Below are 26,048 nucleotides of genomic sequence, written 5' to 3' on the forward strand. Positions count from 1 at the left end.
CCCTAAACCTTCCCCTAACCCTAACCAATAAACAGTTTTAATATTATTAAAATTTATTTCTCGCAATTCTGACTTTTTTCTCAAAATTGACTGTTTATAACGCGCAATTGCAACTTTATATCACGTAATTCTGAGAAGTCAGAATTGTGAGATAAAAAAAAAAAAAATCGCAAATTACCTTTTTTTTTTTTTTTTGTTACATACTTATTTGTATTCCAAAGTATGTTAAAGAATTTAAATTAGGTTACAAAACTTGGGTAATCTAACAAAATACATCAAAATGACTTTTTAAAGCATGTATTTTGTAATCTGTAGTGAAATACTGTACATTTTAAAAGTAACCCTACCCAAAAATCACTTTTGATATTATTAAACACTCATTCGCAGTTTATTTCCACTTTTAGAACATTATTTTCATTTTTATTAAAAATAAAAGCGAATTTGGCAAAAGGCAGATTTGAACCTGTGTCGATCGCGTTAAAATCGACGTCTACAAGCTTACTCACTATTGCTGCACCACTGAAGACATTGAATTCCACGCATCTTTTTTAAAACTTGAGTGGCCTAACCAGACAAGGGACACTATTTGCACTTTGTGTAAATAGACACTCCATTAAAATAATCAACGGTATATACTGTACATTACCCGACCTAAAAAGCCTCAGCATCCATCTAAAAATCTCTATAAAGAGGAGCATATTAAAACAAGATATCGTCAGTGCCGATAGCCTAGTGGTTAGTGCACCGACATATGGCGCAAATGCATTCATGACGACCTGAGTTCGATTCCCGTCTCGAGGTCCTTTGCCAATCCTGCCCCCCTCTCTCTGCCCAATGCTTTCCTGTCTGCTCGCTACTGTCCTCTCCAAATAAAGGCACAAAAAGCCCATAAATATAAATGTGATAACTCAATAAATCAACTAATCAACTTACAGTGTGTAAGTCTCCTTGCCTTCCAATGTCAATTGAGCTCGCTCCTGTTGCGTGTCCTCAAAATGGCAACCCGCGTGAGCATCGAGTCTGAGGAGAAGGGGGTGGGGTAAACAATATTTTGAATTTGGACTGCAGTACCCATTTCAACCACTAGCTGTCATTCTTACATACCGCACCTTTAATGAACGCAAGAGAAAAAAAAAAACTTGTATCTGTTGTTTTTCTTGCAGAGGTTATTTTGAGACCGAGCTGGGGACATGTGAACCCTGTGATGAACTCTGTCTGACCTGCGATGGCACAAGCACGCAGTGCCTTTCGTGTCGAGAAGGCCTTCATCTGGCCAACGGGCAGTGCCAGCAAAACTGCGGCCCCATGAGCTACGCGGCAGAAGACGGCACATGCAGACGCTGTGCTCCTCATTGTGACGTGTGCACCAATTTTTACACCTGCACTAGTAAGTGATTGTTACTGCTGAGATCATGTGCAAAACTTCACTAAAGAGTAGAAACAGTTACAGCCAATATAAACACGGAAAGCCATTTCACTTTAGCACTTTAATTTTACCGGTTATATTATCCTGTGTGCCATCTGTCCATGTGCAAGGAAGTTTACAGATCATTTATAACACATTTTAATTACTTTCCATGGAATTTAGATAATGTATTTGGAATTCAAATATATTGTGTAACTATTTAATTTCAGGATGCAGTTTTCTCTATTTGCTCTTAAACGGGGCATGCAAGGCTGTCTGCCCCAAGGGTTACTTTGAAGATTTGGATCAGGGGCTCTGTGTGAGCTGCCATTCCACCTGTGGCACCTGCTCTGGTCCTCTCTCTGACGACTGCGAGACCTGCTCTTCCCTCACCCCAAAACTCTACGAGGGCACGTGCTTGGAAGTGTGCCCAGCGGGCACTTATTACCAGAGCTCTGATAAGGAATGCCAGGGTAAAGTATACACTTGCATTACACAGTATTACACATGCAGGTTAAATTTGTTTTATTGTCTCATAACTTTTACAGAGAAATATTGCAGACACTGGACAAGGATGAAACTTTCTAGTGTGCATGTGAACAACATTCCAGTCACATATGAGTGACACGTTTATGTCAAGTTTAGACTTACAACCAGGGTTAAGTGCTTCTACATTAGTGTTTTTCACTTTTCATTTCAAATCAGGTAGCAACACTGGCCCGACCTGTTGTTGTCAAAAAAGAAACGGATGAGATGAAACAACCAACTACACATAACCTAAGCATACTGGTTATATGAAAAACTGATAAAATAATTGTGTATATATGTAGATAAATGCAGCTGATATGCAAACAAATACAAACATTTTGTCATAAGTACCATATGTGGCTCCGTAGAATGTCACCAGACCTGTGCGCGCTGTGAGGGTCCTGAGCCCACGCAGTGTCTCCAGTGTGAAAAGGGTCTCGTTCTTGATCCCAACACCATGATGTGTGGAGTTACAGGGGATTCAGACTGCCCACCCAGAACCTTCCTCCAAAACAACCAGTTCATTTGCCAAGCATGTCATCGGCTCTGCCAGTCCTGCGAGGGACCGGGACCCACTGACTGCCAGACCTGCGCCCTGCCCAACTACCTCCACAGTAAGAATGACTTCAACTTGTCAATACATTTCTATTTTTGTATAGATCTACTACATATTTTTCATGCAAATAAAGTTTTAATTGCATGACAAACAAGTAATTATCTCCCAAATGAAAGTGTGCCAAAATGAGTCAACTTATATCTATGTATGTTTGTATTAACTTGGCAGCTTGCATGCTGTTTTCTCTATGTGTGCACTTCCAAAGAATGAGGGTGTGGAGATTCAGTGGTTAAAATTAATTTTAACTGCTTCTCAAATGTCAGCGAGGTCGACACAGGATTTGAAAAATGCTTATCATTAAAGATGGGACAGTACCCACTTTATTTGGACCTAATTGCTTCACTGAATCACAGACTATAATTATGATTAATTATTGATGTATACATTTTCTATCAAATGTTTAAAATACATAGTGTTGTGTTTTATATGGTGTACACCCAGTGCACAGCTGTAGGTCTTTGCTAACTGGTTAAAGTGTTAGTTCACCCAAAAATGAAAATAATGTAATTAATTACTCACCCTCATGTCGTTCTACACCCGTAAGGCAAGATAACAACAAACAACAGTTTATGCTTTATAAACAAAATATCGCCTTGAACGTACTTTCCGCTTCCGCATTCTTCATAACGCTTACGCTGAATGTTCTACGCCTTCCCTATTCTACTTACGGAACAAACGCGGCGCCAGTTTCGTTTTTTTCCGTAACTTGAATAGGGAAGGCGTAGGACATTCAGCGTAAGCGTTATGAAGAATGCGGAAGCGGAAAGTACGTTCAAGGCGATATTTTGTTTATAAAGCATAAACGGTTGTATTTTTTTTCGAAAATGACCAATCGATTCGCTAGATAAGACCCTTATTCCTCATCTGGTATCGTTTAAAGCCCTTGAAGCTGCACTGAAACTGTAATTTTGACCTTCAACCTGTTGGTAGCCACTGAAATCCACTGTAAGGAGAATAATCCTGGAATGTTTTCCTCAAAAACCTTCATTTCTTTTCGACTGAAGAGAGAAAGGCATGAACATCTTGGATGACATGGGGGTGAGTAAATTTATCAGGAAAAGTGTATTTAAAAGTGGACTAATCCTTTAATGTTATGAAGCAATGACAATACTTTTTGTGTGTGCCAAAAAAACAACCAAAATAATGACTTTATTCAACAATATCTAGTGGTGGGCGATTTCAAAACACTGCTTCATGAAGCTTCAAAGCTTTACGAATCTTTTGTTTCGAATCAGTAGTTTGGAGTGTGACTGCCAAAGTCACGTGATTTCAGTAAACCAGGCTTCATTATGTCATAAGTGTTTCGAAACTTCAATAGTTCACCACTGGGGGGCGTGACTTTTGATACGCGCTCCGAACCACTGATCCGAAACAAAAGATTCGTAAAGCTTCATGAAGCAGTATTTTGAAATCGCCTATCACTAGATATTGTTGAATGAAGTCATTATTTTGTTATTTTGGCGCACAAAAAGTATTCTCATCGCTTCATAACATTAAGGTTGAACCACTGTAGTCACATGAACTGTTTTAAATATGTCTTTAGTAGCTTTCTGGGCATTGAAAGTGTTAATTATCTTGCTGTCAATGGAGGCCTCACTGAGCCATTGGATTTCATCAAAAATATCTTAATTTGTGTTCTGAATATGAATGAAGGTCTTACAGGTGTGGAACGACATGAAGGTGAGTAATAAATGACAGAATTTTCATTTTTGGGTGAACTAACCCTTACAAAGAGACAGAATCTTCAAAAGAATTATTTTCAGACTCCTTGAGAAATGAGGTGTTGCAATGTATATTATGAAAAAAAGAAAGTGTTTTTGACCTTGATGCTTGTAAACCTATTGAAGGAGGCTATCAAAACAAAATTAGGAACTTAAAAATAGCATAATTGGGGCACTTTAACATGTTTTGGTGTTTTAATCTGCAAGTTCTACTTAATTTTACTGGTTTAAACAGACTGTGTTTGTGTTCCAGATGGTTCGTGTGTGAGCAAGTGTCCTGTGGGAACTTACAGTGCCCATGAGGAGGCTGACGGGGTAGACCTGGGTTTCTGTATGCCCTGTGATCATGTGTGTGCTACCTGCTCTGGGGCGTCTCCCAGGGATTGTCTGAGCTGTGCACCAGGCTACCTTCATCTTCTCTCTCATCTCTGTGTTAGCCATTGTCCCACAGGGTGAGATCATCTTACACACACACACAACAAAATTTCATCCATCCACTGGTAATTAAGAGCTTAGTTAATAGGAAAGCAACTAGTATGAGTACCAGATTTTGATTAAACTGATTGCCCCTTAAACTTTTCATAACTTAAAGTATTTTAAAATTGAGTTTAGTTAAAGAATGACTTTGACATAGGTCAAATTGTTATGGCAAGATGAAACGGCAAGGTAAGAGCCTACAAACAATGGCCTGATGAACCACAGACAGGGTGTTGAGCGGTAAAAGCTCATCAGTGCGTGAGGGCAACAAAGGCCATCCCATCTGGTCCAAACGGACAGATGGTTTACTGTGGCACAAGTCACAGAAGAATTTAATAATGGTTTTAGGAGGAGTCACAACACTCATTGCATCACACCCTGCTGCGTATGGGGCTGCTAGGATGGACTGTGATGCTCTAAGCAATATTCTGCTGGGAAACTTTGGCTCTGGCCATTTATGTGGACGTAAATTTGACACGTGCAACCTATTAAACATTGTTGCAGACCAGGTACAATCCTTCATGACAATGGTGTTCCCTGGCGGCATTGGTCTCTTTCAGCAGGATAATGAACCCTGCTACATTACACACATTGTTCAATGGTTTGAGGAACATGATGAAGAGTTCAAGGTGTTGCCCTGGCCTCCAATTTCACCACATCTCAGTCCAATCGAGCATCTGCGGGATGTGCTGGACCAACAATTCCGATCCACAGCGGCTCCACCTCACAACCTACAGGACTTGAAGGATCTGCTGCTAAACTGTAGGTGCCAGATACCACTGGACAACTTCAGGGGTCTTGTAGCGTCTAGCGAGTTTGTACTGTTTTGGTGGCATGCGGAAGACCAACAGCATATTAGGAAGGGTGTCATAATGTTTTGGCTCATCTGTGTAGATGTGGGTGCCCATTGTAATTGCTCGGTCAATTCTTCTTCTTCTCCGAAATGAATCGCAATTTGGAGGGCCTAAACATGTTTGAAATCTCATGAAACTTTGCACACGCGTCAGAAGTGGTGAAAATTTACATCTGGTAAGGGTTTCAGAATTAGGTGTGGCAAAATGGCTCAATAGCACCACCTGCAAAATTTCAATTAAAGGTGCCCTAGAATTCAATATTGAATTTATATTGGCATAGTTGAATAACAAGAGTTCAGTACATGGAAAAGACATACAGTGAGTCTCAAACTCCATTGTTTCCTCCTTCTTATATAAATCTCATTTGTTTAAAAGACCTCCGAAGAACAGACTGTTACGCAACAGTCGGGATCATTAATATGTATGACCCCAATATTTGCATATGCCAGCCCACGGTCCCAACATTATCATTATGAAAGGCATTAGACAAGGGCAGCCAGTAACATCTGGATCTGCACAGGTGAATCAACAGACTAGGTAAGCAAGCAAGAACAATAGCGAAAAATGGCAGATGGAGCGAATAACTGACATGATCCATGATAACATGATATTTGTAGTGATATTTGTAAATTGTCTTTCTAAATGTTTTGTTAGCATGTTGCTAATGTACTGTTAAATGTGGTTAAAGTTACCATCGTTTATTACTGTATTCACGGAGACAAGAGCTGTCGCTATTTTCATTTTTAAACACATGCAGTCTGTATAATTCATAAACACAACTTCATTCTTTATTAATCTCTCCAACAGTGTAGCATTAGCCGTTAGCCATGGAGCACAGCCTCAAATTCACTCAGAATCAAATGTAAACATCAAAATAAATACCATACTTACATGATCCGATGTATGCAAGCAGTATGCATGACGGACATCTTGTAAAGGTCCATTTTGAGGGTTATATTAGCTGTGTGAACTGTGTTTATGCTGTTCAAGGCAAGCGTGAGCTCCGGGGTAGGGGGAGCACGAGAATTAAAGGGGCCGCAACCTATATATCGGTGCATATTTAATGATGCCCCAAAATAGGCAGTTAAAAAAATGAATTTAAAAAAATCTATGGGGTATTTTGAGCTGAAACTTTACAGACACATTCAGGGGACACCTTAGACTTATATTACATCTTTTAAAAAGAAGTTCTAGGGCACCTTTAAGCGCCCTTCATGCTACATTTCACGGACAAGTATGAACTTCGGTAGACACATGTAACAGCCAAATACCTACAAAAAAGTCCCTAAAATCTGAAAACCCAACAGGAAGTGAGATATTTTGAATTTTTTCTGCAAAATTTGTGCAGTTTTTGTCATTTCCAGATGTTGTACTTTAACAAACTCCTCCTACAGCTTTAATAAGATCAACATCATTTTTGGTCAGTCTAATCTAAAGGCCTTTGCAACGTTAAATTGCGCAGATCTTGAGTTTTCGCTGAAGGACATGTCCGTGGCGGCCTGACAAATTTTGATGTTTCGCCATGAAACAGGAAGTTGTTGTAACTCAGACATACAGTACAATGTCGGATCTGCCCCAAACTTCACATGTTTTATTAGAGTCCTGGCCTGAAGACATCTACGTGGCAATATTCAGTTATAGTCAACGAGCCACCTGCTGGTAGCAGGAAGTGTGGCAAATACAAATGACTGAATTAGTCCTCCGATATTTATATAGTTAAATGCATATTGCCCACTGTGCTCTTCCTAAAGCCACAGGGTGGCGGTGGATCCAGGTTCAAGGGATGTTTCATCGCTGCTTGCAGCTTTAATTAACATTTTTTTCCTTTTCTATTTAGAAATTTCACTACAAAATGCCAGCTCATTGGTCATTAAGTGTCAAACATGAAAAACAAGTCAAAAATAACCACATTAAACAGAATATTTCACACAAAAAAAGACAAAATGTAGGGCCTAAAATGAAGTCTCAACCAAACTCAAAAGGATTTAAGGATACATGATTAAAGGATACAGCTATCAGAGACATGTACATTGACAGCATGCGACTGCTTTAGGTTGTAACCTTCTGGAGGCCTTGCTAAAACTCTATTAAAGGAAAAAAGCAACTGTTGGAATATTACCCTTGAAAAGAGCTATGTTGGTAAGAAACAGTTTTGTCTGCAAGCTAAAGATGACAAGCTTTGTATTCAAGGACATATGGGGACATATCGGGGACGCAAGTTTACAATAATTGTAAGTGCGCCGCAAGTCAACACCATTAAAACATGTAAAGATGCTTTCCAGACAAGAAGCAGTGAGTTTTTGTTCTTTTTCCTAGCATTATTATCAATTGATTATTATTATTATTAGTCTAATAGGCTGCATTCCCACTAATTCGCAAATATATTTTGACATATCAGACGTTTTGACGATCGTTCTGAATAGTCGAAGAAAGAAACTCTATGCATTGAAGAATATTATTTCTTCTTCCACCACTACTATTAATTTTACTGTGTGTTCCCACACAGCATGCACACGTCGCGAGCAAGAGCCCGGCTAGCTCAGTAGGTAGAGCTTTAATCAGATCAACATAATATATGGTCAGTCTAATCTAAAGGCCTTTGCGATGTTAAATTGCAAAGATCTTGAGTTTTCGCTGAAGGGCATGTCCGTTGCGGCCTGACAAATTTCGACATTCGCCATGAAACAGGAAGTTGTTGTAACTAGGGCATACAATGTCCGATCTACCCCAAACGTGGATAGAGCATCAGACTTTTAATCTGAGGGTCCAGGGTTCAAGTCTCTGTTCGGGTGAACAAGCCTGTTTGTGTAGCGGTACGGTCTCTAGACATGTTGAGATGTGGTGCTCAAATTGGAAATTCAGGTTTGAGTCTGGCCTGTTTTGATCTCATTACACATTAACTTCCTGCCTCCTCTTCATTGTATGCATACTGTATAATAACAAGAGATACATGTCTTGATGTCCCTTCCTCAGGTATTACAGCTCAGGGGAGCGCTGTGAGAAGTGTGACCCTTCTTGTGAGCAGTGCACGGGCCCAGGCCCGGACGCCTGCAGGGTGTGCACACCTCCTTTGTTGGACCTGCAGGGCACCAGACAGTGTGTGAATCAGTGTCCGCAGCGCTTTTTTGAGAGCGGGCACAGCTGTAGACAGTGCCACACCAGCTGCAAGTCCTGCACAGGTACTTCTCTTATCAATGTTTTCACATTTTATGAGATTCTGTAATGCCAGCATCTACCGTGCCCTCCACAAATATTGGCACCTTTAGTAAATATGAGCAAAGGCGGCTGTGAAAAAAAATCTGCATTGTTTATCTTTTTGATCTTTCATTCAAAAAATTCACAAAATTCTAACCTTTCATTGAATGAAAAGAATTGAAAATGGGTGGAAAAGCTCATTATGAAATAAATGTTTTTCTCTAGTTCATGTTGGCCACAATTATTGGCACACAGTTATTGCAATGTCCTTTTCCCAAGAGAACAGCTCTGAGTCTTCTTCTATAATGCCTGATGAGTTTGGAGAACACCTGAGAAGAGATCAGAGGCCATTCCTTCACACAGAGTCTCTCCAGATCCTTCAGATTCCAGCTCCATGATGGTGCTTCTTCTCTTCAGTTCACTCCACTCATTTTCTTTAGGTTTCAGGTCAGGGAACTGGGATGGCCATGGCAGAAGCTTCATTTTATGCTCAGTGACACATTTTTGTGTTGTTTTTGATGTTTGTTTTGGATCATTGTCCTGATGGACGATCCAACCACTGCCCATTATTGGATTTCTAGCAGAAGTGGTCAGGTTTTGATTTTTTATCTGTTGGTATTTGATAGAATCCATGATGCCATGTATCTGAACAAGATGTCCAGGACCTCCAGCAGAAAAATAGGCCCACAACATTAAAGATCCAGCAGCATATTTAACCGTGGACATGGGGTACTTTTTATCCATGTGTGCACCAAACCCATCTGGTGGGTTTGCTGCCAAAAAGCTCTTTTTTTTAGTTTCATCTGACCACAGAAGCCGGTCCCATTTGAAGTTCCAGTCTTGTCTGACAACTGAATATGCTGGAGTTTGTTTTTGGATGAACAAAGAAGGATTTTTCTTTTAACCCTCCTGAACAACTTGTGGGGATGTAGGTGCTGTTTGATAATTTTTTTTGGCTTTCTGAGACTCAAGACTCAACTAATTTCTGCAATTCTCCAGCTGTGATCCTTGGAGAGTCTTTGGCCACTCAAACTCTCCTCTCCTCACAGCACATTAGGACGATTTAGACACGTGTCCTCTTCCAGGCAGATTTGTAACATCTTTAGTTGATTGAAACTTCTTAATTATTTCCCTGATGGTGGAAATGGGGATTTTCAATGCGTTAGCTTTTTTCTTATACCCATTTTCTATTTTGTGAAGCTCAACGATCTTTTGCTGCACATCAGAACTATATTATTTGGTTTTACTCATTGTGATCAATGATTAAGGGGATTTGTCCTTTGTGTTTACATATATTTGTACTCCTGTGGAACAGGAAGTCATGGCTGCACAATTTCATGCTCCTAGTCACCCTGGTGTGCTAAAAAAATGTAAATGTGAATGGGAATATACTTCAGAGATATTTTACACAGAAGAATTTCTAGGGATGCCAATAATTGTGGCAAACATGTATTGGAGAAAAACATTTATTTCATAATGAGCTTTTCCCCCCATTTTCAATTCTTTTCCTTCAATGAAAGGTTAGAATTTTGTGATTTTTTTTTTTTTTTAATCAAAGATCAAAAAGATAAACAATGCAGATTTATTTTCACAGCCGCCTTTGCTCATAATCACTAAGGGTGCCAATAATTGTGGAGGACACTGTACATCATTATATGGTGGCCCTTGTTTGATCACAAAATGTCATTGCAAATAGATGTTCAGTGTGCTAAAATACATGCTATAGAAACAGCTATGAAATAAAACCGGTTTACTGAACTAACAAGAAAGTATATAATACCTGGAAAAAATCTATTTGCATTCCTGTTCATCTGTAAGGAAGATAGGCCAGAACAGGTTTCTCTGGAAAAAAAGATTTGAAATCTAGTAGTTAGCAGGAAATCATACTTACTAAAAGGAATATTCTAAGTTAAAGGTGCAATATGTAATATTTTTGCAGTAAAATATCCAAAAACCACTAGGCCAGTTTTATATATTTTGTTTACTTGAGTACTTACAATATCCCAAATGTTTCCAACTATTTGTAAATCGTTAGAAAATCATAATTTTAACCAAGGCTCCGGCACGTGTGAGGAGTCGCATGTCAATTGCGTCATATCCGCGTTACCCTCGGTTTCCGGTTTTATTTTGTAGAAACCATGGAAACACCAAAGATGCTTTAAATATATTACATGTTTTAATAGACAAGGGAACAACTGCTTGGTTACATTTATAGTCAGAAAACTAATTGTTGTTATATAGCTCAACACGTTTAGTTTTATTGTTTATATCTAATTTTCTCGTTGTTTTGCGAGTACCATGCTTTACCACGCCTCAGAGAAAAAAACACTATTTTGTCAAGTAGCTAACATAGCATAATCAGATGCAGCTTTATTTTTAGTAACAGTAATACAGCATTTTCTCCATCATACAATACGTTTTAAAATTAATTGCATGCCACCCTCATGCCGTTACACACCTGCAAGACCTTCGTTAATCTTCGGAACACAAATTAAGATATTTCTCCATAGCCAGCAATGACATTTCCTCTGTCAAGATCCATTAATGTACTAATAACATATTTAAATCGGTTCATGTGAGTACAGTGGTTCAACATTAATATTATAAAGCGACGAGAATATTTTTGGTGCGCCAAAAAAAAACTAAATAATGACTTATTTAGTGATGGCCGATTTCAAAACACTGTTTCAGGAAGCTTCGGAGCATAATGAATCAGCGTATCGAATCATGATTCGGATCGTGTGTCAAACCGGCAAACTGCTGAAATCACGTGACTTTGGCGCTCCGAACCACTGATTCGACACAAAAAATTCATAACACTCCGAAGCTTCATGAAGCAGTGTTTTGAAATCGGACTTCACTATATAAGTCGTTATTTTGTTTTTTTGGCACACCAAAAATATTCTCGTCGCTTTATAATATTAATATTGAACCACTGTACTCATGAACCGATTTAAATATGTTTTAGTACATTAATGGATCTTGAGAGAGGAAATGTCATTGCTGGCTATGGAGGCCTCACTGAGTCATCGGATTTCAACAAAAATATCTTAATGTGTGTTCTGAAGATGAATGAAGGTCTTGCGGGTGTGGAATGGCATGAGGATGAATAATTAATGACAGAATTTTCATTTTTGAGTGAACTAACCCTTTAAGCTCAATCAACAGAACTTATGGCACAATGTTGATTACTACGAAAATGAATTTCAACTGCACAAAAGGCAAAAGGTAGCTCTTGAGGTTAATCTTTAAACATTAAAATACTCATTGTTTTAATAATGTAGCCACAAGATCAAGCATGTCGTTTGCTATGGCTAATTTCATGTGATTTCAATGATTAACATAAAATAAAAAACAATATTGTCAATATTGTCATATTATAAAAGGAAATATTAACTAGTGGTTTAGAGATTTAAGGAAATGAAATTCTGACCTCAAAATAACCTCAGATTAGCATCTCTTTGAAAACCTTTCTCTTATGCGGGTTTCTGTGATTTTGCAGATAACACTCCTCAGGGCTGTTTGACATGTGACTGGGGCAGCGTCCTGCAGGATGGCGTGTGTTACCCTCGCTGTGAGGAGAGTCGATATTACTCGCAGGGTGTAAGTGCTCATGAGTGTGTGTGAAAGTTTATCCCTGTATTTATAGTATCATCTCATAATTTACTGCTGTTTATGTGAACAGATGAAACAGATGAGATTTAATCCAAATGTGAGCCATCATCACCTGCCTGTTGTAACAAATGTTCGTCTTTTAAATTTCATTAATTGATAAGTAAGGAAATATACTGTATAGCCATTTAAAATATAGAACAGCTTCATACCTGAAAAATAGTGTCATGTTCCTTGTGCAAGACAATGATATCAGACACTATACATTATGAAAAATCTTTCATGTTTAGTTGTGTGTTGGGGACAAATGTGAAGAATGATGGATTCTTGTCTCTTGCATATTTCCCCCTAAAGCAAAAAACAGAATTATAAAATATAACAACAGATGCACAAATTGACCTAAAAGAATATTAGGGGTTCAGTACAAGTTAAGGTCAATTGACAGAATTTGTGGCATATTGTTGATTACCATACACATTAATTTCTAGTTTTCCCTCCATTTCGTAAAAAAAAAGTAAAAATGTAGGTTAAAGTGAGATTTGTCCAAAAACATTAAAATACCCAATGTTTCAATAGTGTAGGCACAAGACGTGAATAATACACCATCATAACCCTGAAACGAAAAAAGGGCTAAAAAATGTTTTAAGAAAAGTATATGATTCACATTTCTGATTTGAAATAATTAAAAAATGTGTCCCTTTTTCATTGTAATTTTTTTAGTAAAAAAAAAATTCTTTCTTCGTTTTTTTTAGCCAACAATGCACTGCAACTGTCATACAGAACAAAAGGTTTCACTCAACATGTGTCTTTTTTGATGATTTTAGGGAGTTTGTGAACCATGTGACGAGTCCTGTAAACACTGTTCGAGTGCCGGGCCCCAGAACTGTCTCACCTGTCATCCGGGTTTTGCCCTACATGCCACTGACAATCAATGTTTGCCCTGCTGCAAGTCTGGGCAGGAGGACAGGAAGTGCTGTCTCTGTGATTCAGCCTCAGGTATTGCTCTTTAAGCTTCCATAATTTACATAGAAAAGTGCATGCATATTTACATTGGGAGTCATATATTTACTGCCTTACTTACTTAGCATATTATCTATATGAGTAACAAGCCATAGAACAGCTTTTTGTGAGGAACAGATTTACTGAAATTCACAGAAAATCCTCCTCTCCTATAGCTGTCAAATCGTTGTGATTGTTTAATTAAAAAAAAAAAAAAAAAAAAAACTCAACCAGTCACAAAACACTAAAAACATATAATGTTTTAGTTATGCATTATATATTGTTTTCATTCACATTGTATTTTGTGCACAGTTTCACAGCCAGAAATGTTTAGGTCTAATTACATTTGAACAGTTCAGTTAAATAAACTGATTCAGTTTTCCTTTCACAAACCTTTACTTTATACAATAATTTTACTTGTTTTTGCTATTATTTTACAAATATTATATATATATAATATTTGTAAAATAATAGCAAAAACAAGTAAAATTATTGTAGTAAAATTAAAATTATTAAAATTAAAAGTAAAATTATTAATTATATATATATATATATATATATATATATATATATATATATATATATATATATATATATATTACATGTAATCTGGATTACGTAATCAGATTCCAAATATCAAGTACTTGTAATTAGAGTAAACTACTTTTTAAATTACTCGTAGTCAGACTAGTAATCATGTAATCCATAAAAAAGTAACAATTATTTACACAATGACAGTAAGTTGTTCAGAATTCATTGATTCTCCTAATTTTTCATTTTTTTTTATCGTTTATATTTTTTTCATAATAAACCTGCCGCTTATATACATTTGTGATTCTTCGAGTTTTTCCAGAGGTGAGGGGGAAATATAGATGAAATATAGATGAATATATATGAAATAATAATAATAATAATATATGAAATATTTGATGTAACAGTGAATTTCATGTTTTTTAATATTTGTTTTTGTAATGTTGCTGTTTTCTAAATTTACTTAATTTTAAGTAAATATGTTTTAAAATCCTAAGATGTGATTTTGTTTTATTCAGTATTACTATCAGAAAACACTAACAGGTACATTATGTTACGGGTGCTGGTTGCAGAGACGAGACGTAAACGGAAATCCACAATTAATGGGTCTTTAATGAACACAGGAGCAAAACGAACAACCAACACATATAAGATAACATTTAGGACAGACAAGGAGTGAAGGGAGTGAGTCCATTATATAGGGAGTGATGATGATCAGGAACAGGTGCAGGTGATCCGTGATGATGGGGAGATGACGAGGGAAGTGAGTGCAGGTGTGGAAACACGAGGAACATGGGAAATGGAGTCCTGGAGACGAGGGAACTGTGACACATTAGTATTTTGAAGTATTAACTGTCCATACATGCACTTTAAAAAGAATCTGTTGAGGCTCTTGTTGGTGAATAGAATATTTTTTGGAATATATTTTTTCCTTTGTGTCTGTCAAAATAGTACAAGATTTTTTATTTTTAATGAATTTCGAGCCAAATGAATAGACCAGTCAAATTCAGGTTTTCTTTCCTCCTCAGAAGTAATCAACAGTCCAACTGTTACAATGACTGGTACTGTGTTTTAATTAAGTCTGGGAATTGTAATAATAACTTTTTAATAAGAGTAAAAATATGGGTGTAATATTGTGCATATTTTTTGAAAAATGCTCCTCTCTAGATTTTTTTTTTTTTTTAACTGTCGAGTTTATGGTCATTGAATGCCTTTCCTGAGGTAATTGTAACATTTTTGACATTTGTTTGCAAGCTGTTTTATTGACGTCTTTCTGTACTTGAAACAGAAACTTCGTTCTAAATCAAAAGTTACCTGATCTGTCTTATCTGTCAGTATGTTGTCTGTCTTCTTTGATCTATGTATTTTTCACTTCATGAGAAAATGGTTGTTGCGTGAGAACAGTGAGTCTGAAAGAGAGTCGGTGGCCCTGCTTGACAGCATTTTTTTGTAGTTACTGTATGCTAAACATTATGTTTGTTATGTTTTATGCTATGTGAAAGGTGACCTAAAACGCCCTTTTTACAAAATGTATTAAACGTCTCTGGTGTCTCCAGAATGTGTCTGTGACGTTTCAGCTCAAAATACCCCACAGATCATTTATTATAGCTTGTCAAATTCACCCCTATTTGGGTGTGAGAAAAAACACGCGTTTTTGTGTGTGTTACTTTAAATGCAAATGAGCTTCACTTTCCAGAAGAGGGCGGAGCTTTAACAGCTCGCGCTTTGGTTTCTCAACCAAAACAAAGGTGGAGAATCTCACGCAGCCAAAATGACGAATGTCAGTAATGGTGTTCAGCCTTACACTCCGACAAACCGGACACTGATGGAGAGACTTTCTGAATGGTTAGTGGATAAATTTATGTAGTTGCTGTGGAGTTGATTCAACTCATCGACTAGCATGTGCCGTCATGTTGATCTTTTGAGCAAATCCAGCTTTGAATTGACCCTCTTCTGTGAAGCAATCCGGCGTAAAATGACGGCATGGAAACAACACTTTACTACAACAACTCTTCCTCTTCTCTAAAGCAGCCCAACATTGCCTCGCCCCCTTTATTGTGTGTTCTCAGGGGCGGGGTTTATGTAAATTTTAGGATTAGTGATGTCACTAACCCGGGAAGAAGCTCGTTGTAGTCCCTACCAGCCATTTGTTGTAGCCCTTATAAAGCGATTTCTGTAAAAGAAAGTATCTCCTTTTGCATTGAACTTTGAGTGTTGTAACTTTGCAGATGTTGTTTATGCTCAAACAGCAACATTACACACTAACTAAAGATAAAAAAAGTGAAATCAGAATCAACCACCCCTTTAAACTCCCACATTTTACGGGTTTGACTTCATTTGCACTATGCACTCCGAAGCGCCGTGTCTTCTTCTATTGGATTGGATCCGGGAGGGCTGCATTACAGTATTGCGCTACAGCGCCCCACTGGTCAAACTGTGTTATTGCAGGCCCTTCAAATAGGTCATATGAGATCAAAAGACTATTCGACAACAAAAATAATTTTTTATTGTCAACATTGTCGATTATGTCGACTAATCGTTTCAGCCCTAGTGCATAACTCCCTGAGGTCTGAGATCGCGCCGGCGCGTTTTGCAGGATTTTTTTCACATTGCAGCAAAACAGACTTAAAATACTACGTCATTTCTTGTCATAGAGACATAAGTAATATATCAATTGAAACTATAGAATGTCTTCTTTTATTTGTGTACACTCAGAGTAAAAACACAATGTTGTGCTTTTTGTAAAATAAAGAAAACTAACATGATGCGTGATCTCTCCTCTCCCTCTGAACGAACTCCAATCTGATAGTTCTCAGAAAATGAACTGTAACTTATGAATACTAATGACAAAAAAATGACACTTACGTCTAAAGAAACGTTAAGATGTCAGGTTTTAAATCGTATAAGTCAAATCAAAAACAAACATTCTGTGTTTATGTAATCTGTATGAAAAGAGAGCCATGTCAGAAGTCTGTGATTCAGCTCATTACCCGCTAATGCGGCCACGCCCACGGAGCCAGCGCTATTCAGACACAAATTCAGAGGCAATACATGCATTCATCATCTCAATCGTGTATTTATTGTCTTGAAAAGTGTTTATTTGGATGTTAAAGAAATGGTTAGCGATCTCTAGAAGACATGCAGTTAGTTCCTAGTTCCTTTTCTTCTTTATATGAATTTGTGGCCTAAAGGTGTACAGAGAGCGCCCTCCAGCTGCAAGTATGAATTAAAAACACCATTCCTGAAATGTCCTCTTCTTCTTTAGAATAATTTGTGGACTAAATGTGCACAGAGAGCGCCCTCCGGCTGCAAGTATGAATTAAAAACACAGTATCCAGCACTCATAGTGATGACAATAAATATCACTTCTCAGTATAGAAAATGGACATAAATATATAAGAATCCATCAATATTTCTCCAAATGTGCATGCTTTTAAGCTAAAAGCCTATATGAAATGCCAGAGGTAACATAATTGTTCAGACACTTTGCATCACAGAAATAAATTATATTTTAAAGAATATAATAGAATACAATTATTTTAAATTGTAATAATATTTCACAGTATTGCTGTTTATGATGAGCTGAGACATGATTACAGAGGGTTTTTTTCACAGCCTACCTGACTGAAAGGCCTCATTAATATGCAAGTCATTTCAGGTCATTATTATGCAATTATTTTGTCTTCTCAGGCCTAAATGGCCCATTATTCATGCAGATTCACGCCTCCACGCATACTGTGTTTCTTGACAAAAAGTGTCTTACAAAATTTAAATCTCTCTATTGTTTTATATGAAAGAGTAGTCAGCATAATTTTTACATAATTCTGAAGCAAAAACTCTAGTCTACAACCTCCAATAACTAGAAGTCTTGTGAACACAGATTTAATATACTTTTTTTGGCCTTATTTCAGTGACTTAAAGGGATAGTTCACCCAAAAATGAAAATTTGATGTTTATCTGCTTACCCCCAGTGCATCCAAGATGTAGGTGACTTTTTTTCTTCAGTTGAACGCAAATTATGATTTTTAACTGCAACCGCTGCCGTCTGTCAGTCAAATAATAGCAGTAGATGGGAACTTCAACTATAACAGTAAATAAAACTTGCTTAGACAAATCAAAATTAAAACCTGCGGCTCGTGACGACACATTAATGTCCTAAGACACGAAACGATCAGTTTGTGCGAGAAACCGAACATTATTTATATAATTTTTACCTCTAATACACCACTATGTCCAACTTCGTTCAGCTTCCTGTTAGTGAGGTCAAAAAACGCGTTCTGGTGACGGAAATGATGTCTCGCTCACATACTTCAATGAGCACGAGACATCACTTCCGTTGTCAGAGCGCGATCAGACCTCACTAGCCGGAAGCTGAATGGAGTTGGACATAGTGGTGTATTAGATGTAAAAAATTATATAAATACTGTTCGGTTTCTCGCACAAACCGATCGTTTCGTGTCTTAGGACATCAATGTGCCGTCACGAGCCGCAGGGTTTAATTTGGATTTGTCTATGGAAGTTTTTTCGACTCTTATTGTTCAAGTTCCCAATCACTGCTATTATTTGACTGACAGACGGCAGCGGTTGCAGTTAAAAATCATAATTTGCGTTCGACTGAAGAAAAAAAGTAATCTACATCTTGGATGCCCTGGGGGTAAGCAGATAAACATCAAATTTTCATTTTTGGGTGAACTATCCCTTTAAGTTTTTTGTTTTTTCAATAACCACGCATAAACATTATTCCTTCAAAAATACAAACATGTGCATACATGTTCCTCACATATTATTGTAGCCTAGTTTGTGCTGAATACAGTGTAATGACAAAAGTGTCATTACACTGTTTGTATTTTTGAAGGAATAATGTTTGTCACAACACATTCCTCCATAACCATCATTAAAATTTTGTGTGACTTGTGCCACAGTAGACCTTATGTTGGCTCAGACCAGATGGGATAGCCTTCGTTGACATCATGCATTGATGAGCCTTTGGCGCTCAACATCTTTTTGCTAGTTTGATGTTTGTCCCTCCTCGGACCACTGTTGGTAAATTCTCACCACTGCTGACTAGGGGTTGGAGGGAAAAGAAATGGATTCATTGAGGAAAATTTCAGAATTTAGTTTTTAACCGCAGATGTGCGATGGCAGTATTTGTTCTTTAGAAACAGCCGTATTCTGCTTACTTTCAATTCCACACACATACACAAGCACAAAAACCCTTGAACCATCCATAAAATAGTCTTCCATAAAATTTGAAAAGGTTGAAGTGAATTACTAGGGCAATCACAGGCTTTATTGCAGAGGATTTATGCATTGTGAGAAATGCGTGGTTGCTTGATGTTACACTTACAATGTGCGGTCTCGCCCACCATTATTCCTGTGGTATCTTTGTGATTTATGCTTTTTGAAATGCAGCAAGCCTATTTCAGTACACTCACTTACTGACAGACAGCTGCTTTCAAAAGCTCACGCAATGCTCGAAATGCTCAAATTTCAAAATGCTTTTTTGAAGTTTAATGTAAACACAGTAAGTTATGTCTTAAGGCAGGGATTCCCAATTCCCACATTCCTGGAGCCTCCCCAGCACTGCACATTTGTATATTTTTACATTTTGAATGCATTACTTTAAGTTATATGTTGAATTCATGTTTATAAAAAAGACGCTGTAGACCGTGACGTCATATCACGACCGTTACAGCATCCGAAGAAATTTTGCACGTTCAAAGTCTAGTGTGACCGCGGCTTGTGCTTCTACTTGACTGCTGTAGATTCATTTCAGTGTTGATACTGTTGACATGGAAACACATAATTCCCAGACCTAATAATTCTACCCAGACCTTATGGCCTTGTTAGGAGATGATCAATGATATTCGCTTCACCTTTGACTGGTCATAATGTTTTGGCTCATCAGTGTATGTATCAAATGTGTGTGTGTGTATAATATTCATGAGGTTTTACAGTGAAAAGTCCCATTAATGCTATTATGTTTTTTCTTCTTTACAGCATTGTGTCTTGAGGCGCCTGTACCAAGTAAAACTCAGGATGACATTATTCTAAGGTCCCATGCGGTACAGCACGCATCTGCAGCCTTACCTGCTGCTCTGCTGCTAGCCGTAGTGCTCGCACTAGTTGTGTTTGCTCTGGTACAGGCAAGGGCCAAAAAAAGGTTATGCTGGAGACGGAGCTATGAACGACTGAGCGGGGAGGCCAGCAAACAGTCCAGTTCCCGGCCCATGCCCCACGGAGTACCAGAACCAGAGGACAGCGGAGACGAAGCAGATGTGGTCTACACCAGCCGAGATGGATCTGTCTATCGGCGCTACGGTTTCATCCACGAGCCAGACACGGAAGAGGAACAGGACGAGGAAGAAGCTACTGAGAATACACATCTCAACAAAACCTAAAATATGGTCACTAAATATTCAAATTCTACTAATTCTTTACACGCACACTTCTGTGGTCAAAACTAGTGGTCGACCGATATAGGGTTTTTTGATGCGTGATGCCAATGCCGATATCTTAGCTGGTTGGCCATTGGGCCGATATAAAGCTGATATATATATATATATATATATATATATATATATATATATATATATTGAACTGCGAAATAAACAGATTTATTCTTTAGATTGCAACTTTAGCGATAAATGTGCACTTCAAAAGATTTCACAGCTGGATTCGCCAAAGTTTGTGAAAGTTTAGATTCAACCGATTACATCGGTAATTTTATATATTATATTATATAAATATGTGTATTGCTGAATGCTGACAGTGCAAGAAACTCTAGCATTTGCTTTTCTATAACTAATAATAGGAAATTATTCAATTATAAAAGCAAAAAACTATATTATTTTTAATATGCCATCTAATAATTTATTAGACAGAATGGTTAGACAGCAAACTAATAAAGATGGAAATGGGAGCTCAGAGGCTCAGGCGCTGGTGGTCTCAGCGCTTTCAAAATAAAAGTTGCCAAAAAAGCCCTGTTTCCGACATATCGGCCAAACTGAAAAAATTATTGGCGATGCAGATCATTAAAAAATGCCAAATATTGGCGAATATATCGGTCGACTACTAAAAAACCTACAGGATTGGAAGATGGTAACAACAGACAACCCTGTGTACTTAATGGTAAATTGATACATGATAGCATCTTTTTTATGTTCTTTTTTATACATTTATTCCTATATACTGTATATATTTATCTGGAATTTCAGAATATTCATGCCAGCATCTGTGTAGATCACTTTATTGTAATATAACCCTCTCTGTAATGTAATGTTTGTTAATGTTATTAATGATGGGTACCATAAAGTGGTACCAAACATTTTTTGGGTGATTAAAAGGTGACAGTTTATTTAGAGATCTGTTATATTTTCTTAGTAAAGAATATTAAATTCATTTCAGAAAAAGATAATTTCCGTCTCTTTATTAGAAAGCCAAGAAAGTCTTGAAAATGTCTTTGCATACACTGTAAAAAAGTTATCACAACCTGTTTTTTCTTTGGCCATATCAATTGTCGCGAGTTCCCTCCTGGGACCTAGCATTGGTCATAGGAGCCTTAATGGAAACCCCATTTGAGCCCTTGGAGTCGGTCTCAGAATGCTGACTCTCAAAGTGGCTCTGTCATTTGCATTAACATCACTAAAGAGAGTAGGAGATCTTTCAGTAGCCTTGTCCTGCTTAGGCTTTGCAACCCAGACTGGACTACATTCAAGAAATACGTCCTGCGGCTCTTGAGCTAAGTTGATCGTAGAAACCATTGGTGGCTATGGTTTTACGATCTACTTATGCTTACGATGCTTTTGGGAAATGCAGCCAACCTAGTCCCATGGAAAGACGTACCTGTGGGAACGTTTTTGCGAAACGTACCAATACCTACATATCACTGCAGTTTCCAACAGAAACGAACACTAGAGGCAATAAAACAGCAAGCGCTTTTAATCATTTTCATATTATGTTATGTTATGACTTCAAAACGCTTTTATCAATGTGCACGATTTGTAAACGAATATATTTTGGACTTTGCGTCGCATAACCAGTTCCTTATGTTTCACTTTTCTGACATAAGCTTGCTCGGTAGCTCAGCTGACGGAGTTGTACTTAGGACAAGGAAGCCTTGGGTACGAATCCCGTGAAAGACGAGTCACGGTAAAAGAGATCAAAACAAGCTAAAACGGCACAATTACGGATGCTTTTAATGTCAAATTTGCTATTGTTAAGACTATCGGTAGGTTTAGGTGTAGTGTTGGTGGTACTTTATTTTAAAACGTAATGGAAATTTCAAATCAGAACTGTGGTGATTCGTATAAAAACCAACATCATAAAAACGTACTATATTCACATTTATCTGTTCCACTAAAAAGGGAATGCCTCAGGTTACGCATGTACCCCAGTCCCTGAGAGGGGAATGGGGCGCTGTCATACTGCCATGCCCCGGTTACGCCTGTGCATCTTTCTTCTGATAAATTGAATACTTCAATGTGCATTTCTGGCATCTATTTATGGACTCTGAGATGTGCTACGCTACATCAGTGACATCCATAAGTTTGGCCAATCAGATTGATGTGTGGACATGTGTTTCAGACACTGGCTCACACAGAAGCGCTTCCATAGCGTCAACGCCATGACGCAGCATCTCTTTCCGCTCTTAGGGAAAGTTTTCACTGAACAAGACAGCCTAAATCCAATCCTTTTTGAACTGAGCAAACACATTCAGTTTTTAATTGTAGTGTCTGTTCTACAGCTGAAGTGTCTGGTCTCTAACTGAACTAAATGACTTTTATCATGGGGGGGCGGTGCCACGGTGGGCAAGTGAGGTGCACGGGGGTGGATATATGGGATGTGGCAGTACATACTGCCAATAAAAGAAAACCATGGTCAGAGATTCCAGAATCTAATACTTTAAATTAGGGCTGGGCGATGTATCGAATGCTTTTGTCACGCGCATTTCTTCAGTAAAGCCGGTTCCCTGATTACCGCTAAATCGTCATCACCTGCTTTCAAATGGAGCGGCATTTAATAGACAGAGCCGTAGATCACTGATAAGCCACGCAATATCGCGTTCAATATCGATATGTATCGCCGTCGATAATGAACACGATATTGCGTGGCTTATCAGTGATCTACGGCTCTGTCTTTTAAATGCCGCTCCATTTGAAAGCAGGTGATGGCGATTTAGCGGTAATCAGGGAACCGGCTTTACTGAAGAAATGCGCGTGACAAAAGCATTCGATACATCGCCCAGCCCTACTTTAAATTTAGTCACAGTCACATAAAATACAGGTTAGTATAAGATTAAGTAGAGTTACATAAGTAGGACCTGAAACTACCTGTGTGAGATTAAAGGAATCCACCATGAGGTTGTGTTGTGCAGCCTACGCAAATATTAAAATCTCCCAGATTTAACAGCTTGTCACAATGAGGTACCAGGTGTGATAAGAACTCTGTGAAAACTTGATAAACCATCAACTGGCAAAAGTCTACAGTAATATTGATTCCTGAACTGAACTGAAGTCCCAGGAACTAAAAAAGTCATTCAAAATGAAAGATTTGTTAGAGTTCTGGCATTAAATAAAGCCATTTTGACAGAAGAAGAGGTTGTAATTGCAGATGCAGATGAGGCTGATCTAGTTTTTACAGGTGAGTTTTCCAGCAAGTGAATATGATCAAAGTTAATACCACCACTCGCAGCAAACTGTCTAGTGGCGAAATGATGGGTAGTTGACCAGAATGGCGAAATAGCTAGTGGAGGCATGGTTTAGTATAAAGCTTCTCATAGTAAGTGCAACGAGACCCCCAAAGAATATAAAAAGGGCAGTGTGCAATCCCCAGAGTGGCACAGACATTGTAGGTTTCCGGAGGCAAACAGGAGAATGAATTCAGACACAACAGCTCTGAGGTAGTGTAAAAATCTCTACGGTAAAAATTCATCATATTAATGGCCAGTCCACTAAAACAGCAAAAAAAGAAAAGAAAAAAAAGCAACCCATCTACACAACCTGGTTAAGAGAACACAAAGCCAACACTGAATAAAGTAGGGTTTGGGACAGGGCAGAATCCAAATGGAATCTAGGCAAAGTAGCGACAACAGTTGAATGAAATGGAACAAAACACCCACAACACACTGGAGACTAGTGACAGACAGACACACCAACATTCACTCAACCAGAAACACCTTAAAGGGATAGTTCACCCAAAAATGAAAATTTGATGTTTATCTGCTTACCCCCAGGGCATCCAAGATGTAGGTGACTTTGTTTCTTCAGTAGAACACAAATGATGATTTTTAACTCCAACCGTCGCGGTCTGTCAGTCGTATAATGCATGTCAATGGGAACTTCGTCTATAAGAGTCAAAAAAACATGCACAGACAAATCCAAATTAAACCCTGCGGCTCGTGACGACACATTGATGTCCTAAGACACGAAACGATCAGTTTGTGAGAGAAACCGAACAGTATTTATATAATTTTTTACCTCTAATACACCACTATGTCCAACTGCCTTGAGCATCCGGTGTGTGATGTCCGAAAACCGGAAGTGATGTCTCGCGCGTATACGTTAATGAGTGCGAGAGATCACTTCCAGTGTCAGATTGCATTTAAACCTCACACACCGGATGCTCAAGGCAGTTGGACATTGTGGTGTATTAAAGGTAAAAAATTATATACTGTTCAGTTTCTCACACAAACTGATCGTTTCGTGTCTTAGGACATCAATGTGTCGTCACGAGCCGCAGGGTTTCAATTGGATTTGTCTGTGCATGTTTTTTTTTACTCTTATAGATGAAGTTCCCATTGACATGCATTATACGACTGACAGACCGCGACGGTTGGAGTTAAAAATCATCATTTGTGTTCTACTGAAGAAACAAAGTCACCTACATCTTGGATGCCCTGGGGGTAAGCAGATAAACATCAAATTTTCATTTTTGGGTGAACTATCCCTTTAAGGTAAACACAACAAAAACTGGTAGCACTTTACAGTCCTGTTTTGCATGAACATGTACTTTTAGTAGTAATGACTTCAACTGGGTAATAACTAGGTACTAGCCTGGAACTTAACCCATGTAGTTACCTTACATTACTCAGTACTTTTGTGGTAAGTACACTGTAAGTACATTGAAAGTGCATGTAGTGTAAAATAAACTGCAACCCAAAAATTAAATTCGAATCACCTCCTTGTCTTTAAAAAAAAGCACAAAAATCTGTATTACAGTGAGATACTTATAATGGAATTGAATGAGGTTAATCCGTGAACTCGTAATTACCGTAGTACAGCCACAAGACCAAGCACATTGTATTTTGCTAATTGCTGCGATCATTTCATGTGATTTCAATGATTAAAACTTGTCTGGTCATTGGGCAACCTTATTGTCCAGCCCATACACCAGTGTACACGTCATCAGAGCAGAGGTGTTGTGACGGAGAGGGGAACGTTAATGTTTCTGATTATGAGGGTAAGATAAATAATTTATAATAAACACTGAAATGTTCCATAAAAAATAAGAACTGTCAATTTCAATGTCATGATGACTTAGTGGTGACTTATTATAATTTAATAATAATTGTCACGAATCCAGTCAGTTCCGGACTCCATTTCCCATCATCCTCCACACCAATCACCACACCCAGCTGTAGCTCATTACCTGGACTATTTAGGACACACACACACACCACCTCATTGCGAGGTCTTGTTTACTCAGTGTAGCTTTTCTGAGCGTTTGGATCCTGTCTGCCAGTCTGTTATTGATCCTGCCTGTTTCCGGTTTACGATTCTCTGCCTTCTGCCGTTGGACTGTTTATTGTTATCTGGACTGATAACAGATAACTGATATCTGCCTGCCCTGATTTACTGCCTGTATCCTGACCACGATTCTGCCTAGCCCTTGCTGTTCCTGTTTGCTGTTCTGCTTAGACCCTGCCTGTATGACCATGCTTACTTTTGTAATAAAGCTTGCAAATGGATCTCTGCCTGAGTCCCGATTTGTTACAATAATATTATAAGAGGAAATATTTAATAGTGGTTTAGAGATTTATCAAATCTCAAATTTCAGATTAGCATCTAGTCTAACAGCAACATGTTTTCAACATTCTTCAGAATAAATGG

The 26,048-nt window shown here is 38.1% G+C and overlaps 1 protein-coding gene across 1 annotated transcript in view; it reads left to right on the forward strand.

Moving 5' to 3' along the window:
- LOC125247385 (proprotein convertase subtilisin/kexin type 5) overlaps window positions 1-21,350 on the forward strand; it is a 41,687-nt gene extending 20,337 nt beyond the window's left edge. The window contains exons 9-16 of the mRNA XM_048158640.1: window positions 1,164-1,387; window positions 1,636-1,878; window positions 2,302-2,547; window positions 4,524-4,722; window positions 8,575-8,780; window positions 12,299-12,399; window positions 13,233-13,404; window positions 19,939-21,350. Of these exons, the coding sequence (XP_048014597.1) occupies window positions 1,164-1,387; window positions 1,636-1,878; window positions 2,302-2,547; window positions 4,524-4,722; window positions 8,575-8,780; window positions 12,299-12,399; window positions 13,233-13,404; window positions 19,939-20,339 (1,792 nt within the window). The 3' untranslated portion in view covers window positions 20,340-21,350. The remainder of the gene's footprint in view (window positions 1-1,163; window positions 1,388-1,635; window positions 1,879-2,301; window positions 2,548-4,523; window positions 4,723-8,574; window positions 8,781-12,298; window positions 12,400-13,232; window positions 13,405-19,938) is intronic.
- Window positions 21,351-26,048: the final 4,698 nt, after the last annotated feature.

Source organism: Megalobrama amblycephala, linkage group LG15 (genome assembly GCF_018812025.1).
Source record: "Megalobrama amblycephala isolate DHTTF-2021 linkage group LG15, ASM1881202v1, whole genome shotgun sequence".
Classification (NCBI taxonomy): Eukaryota; Metazoa; Chordata; class Actinopteri; order Cypriniformes; family Xenocyprididae; genus Megalobrama; species Megalobrama amblycephala.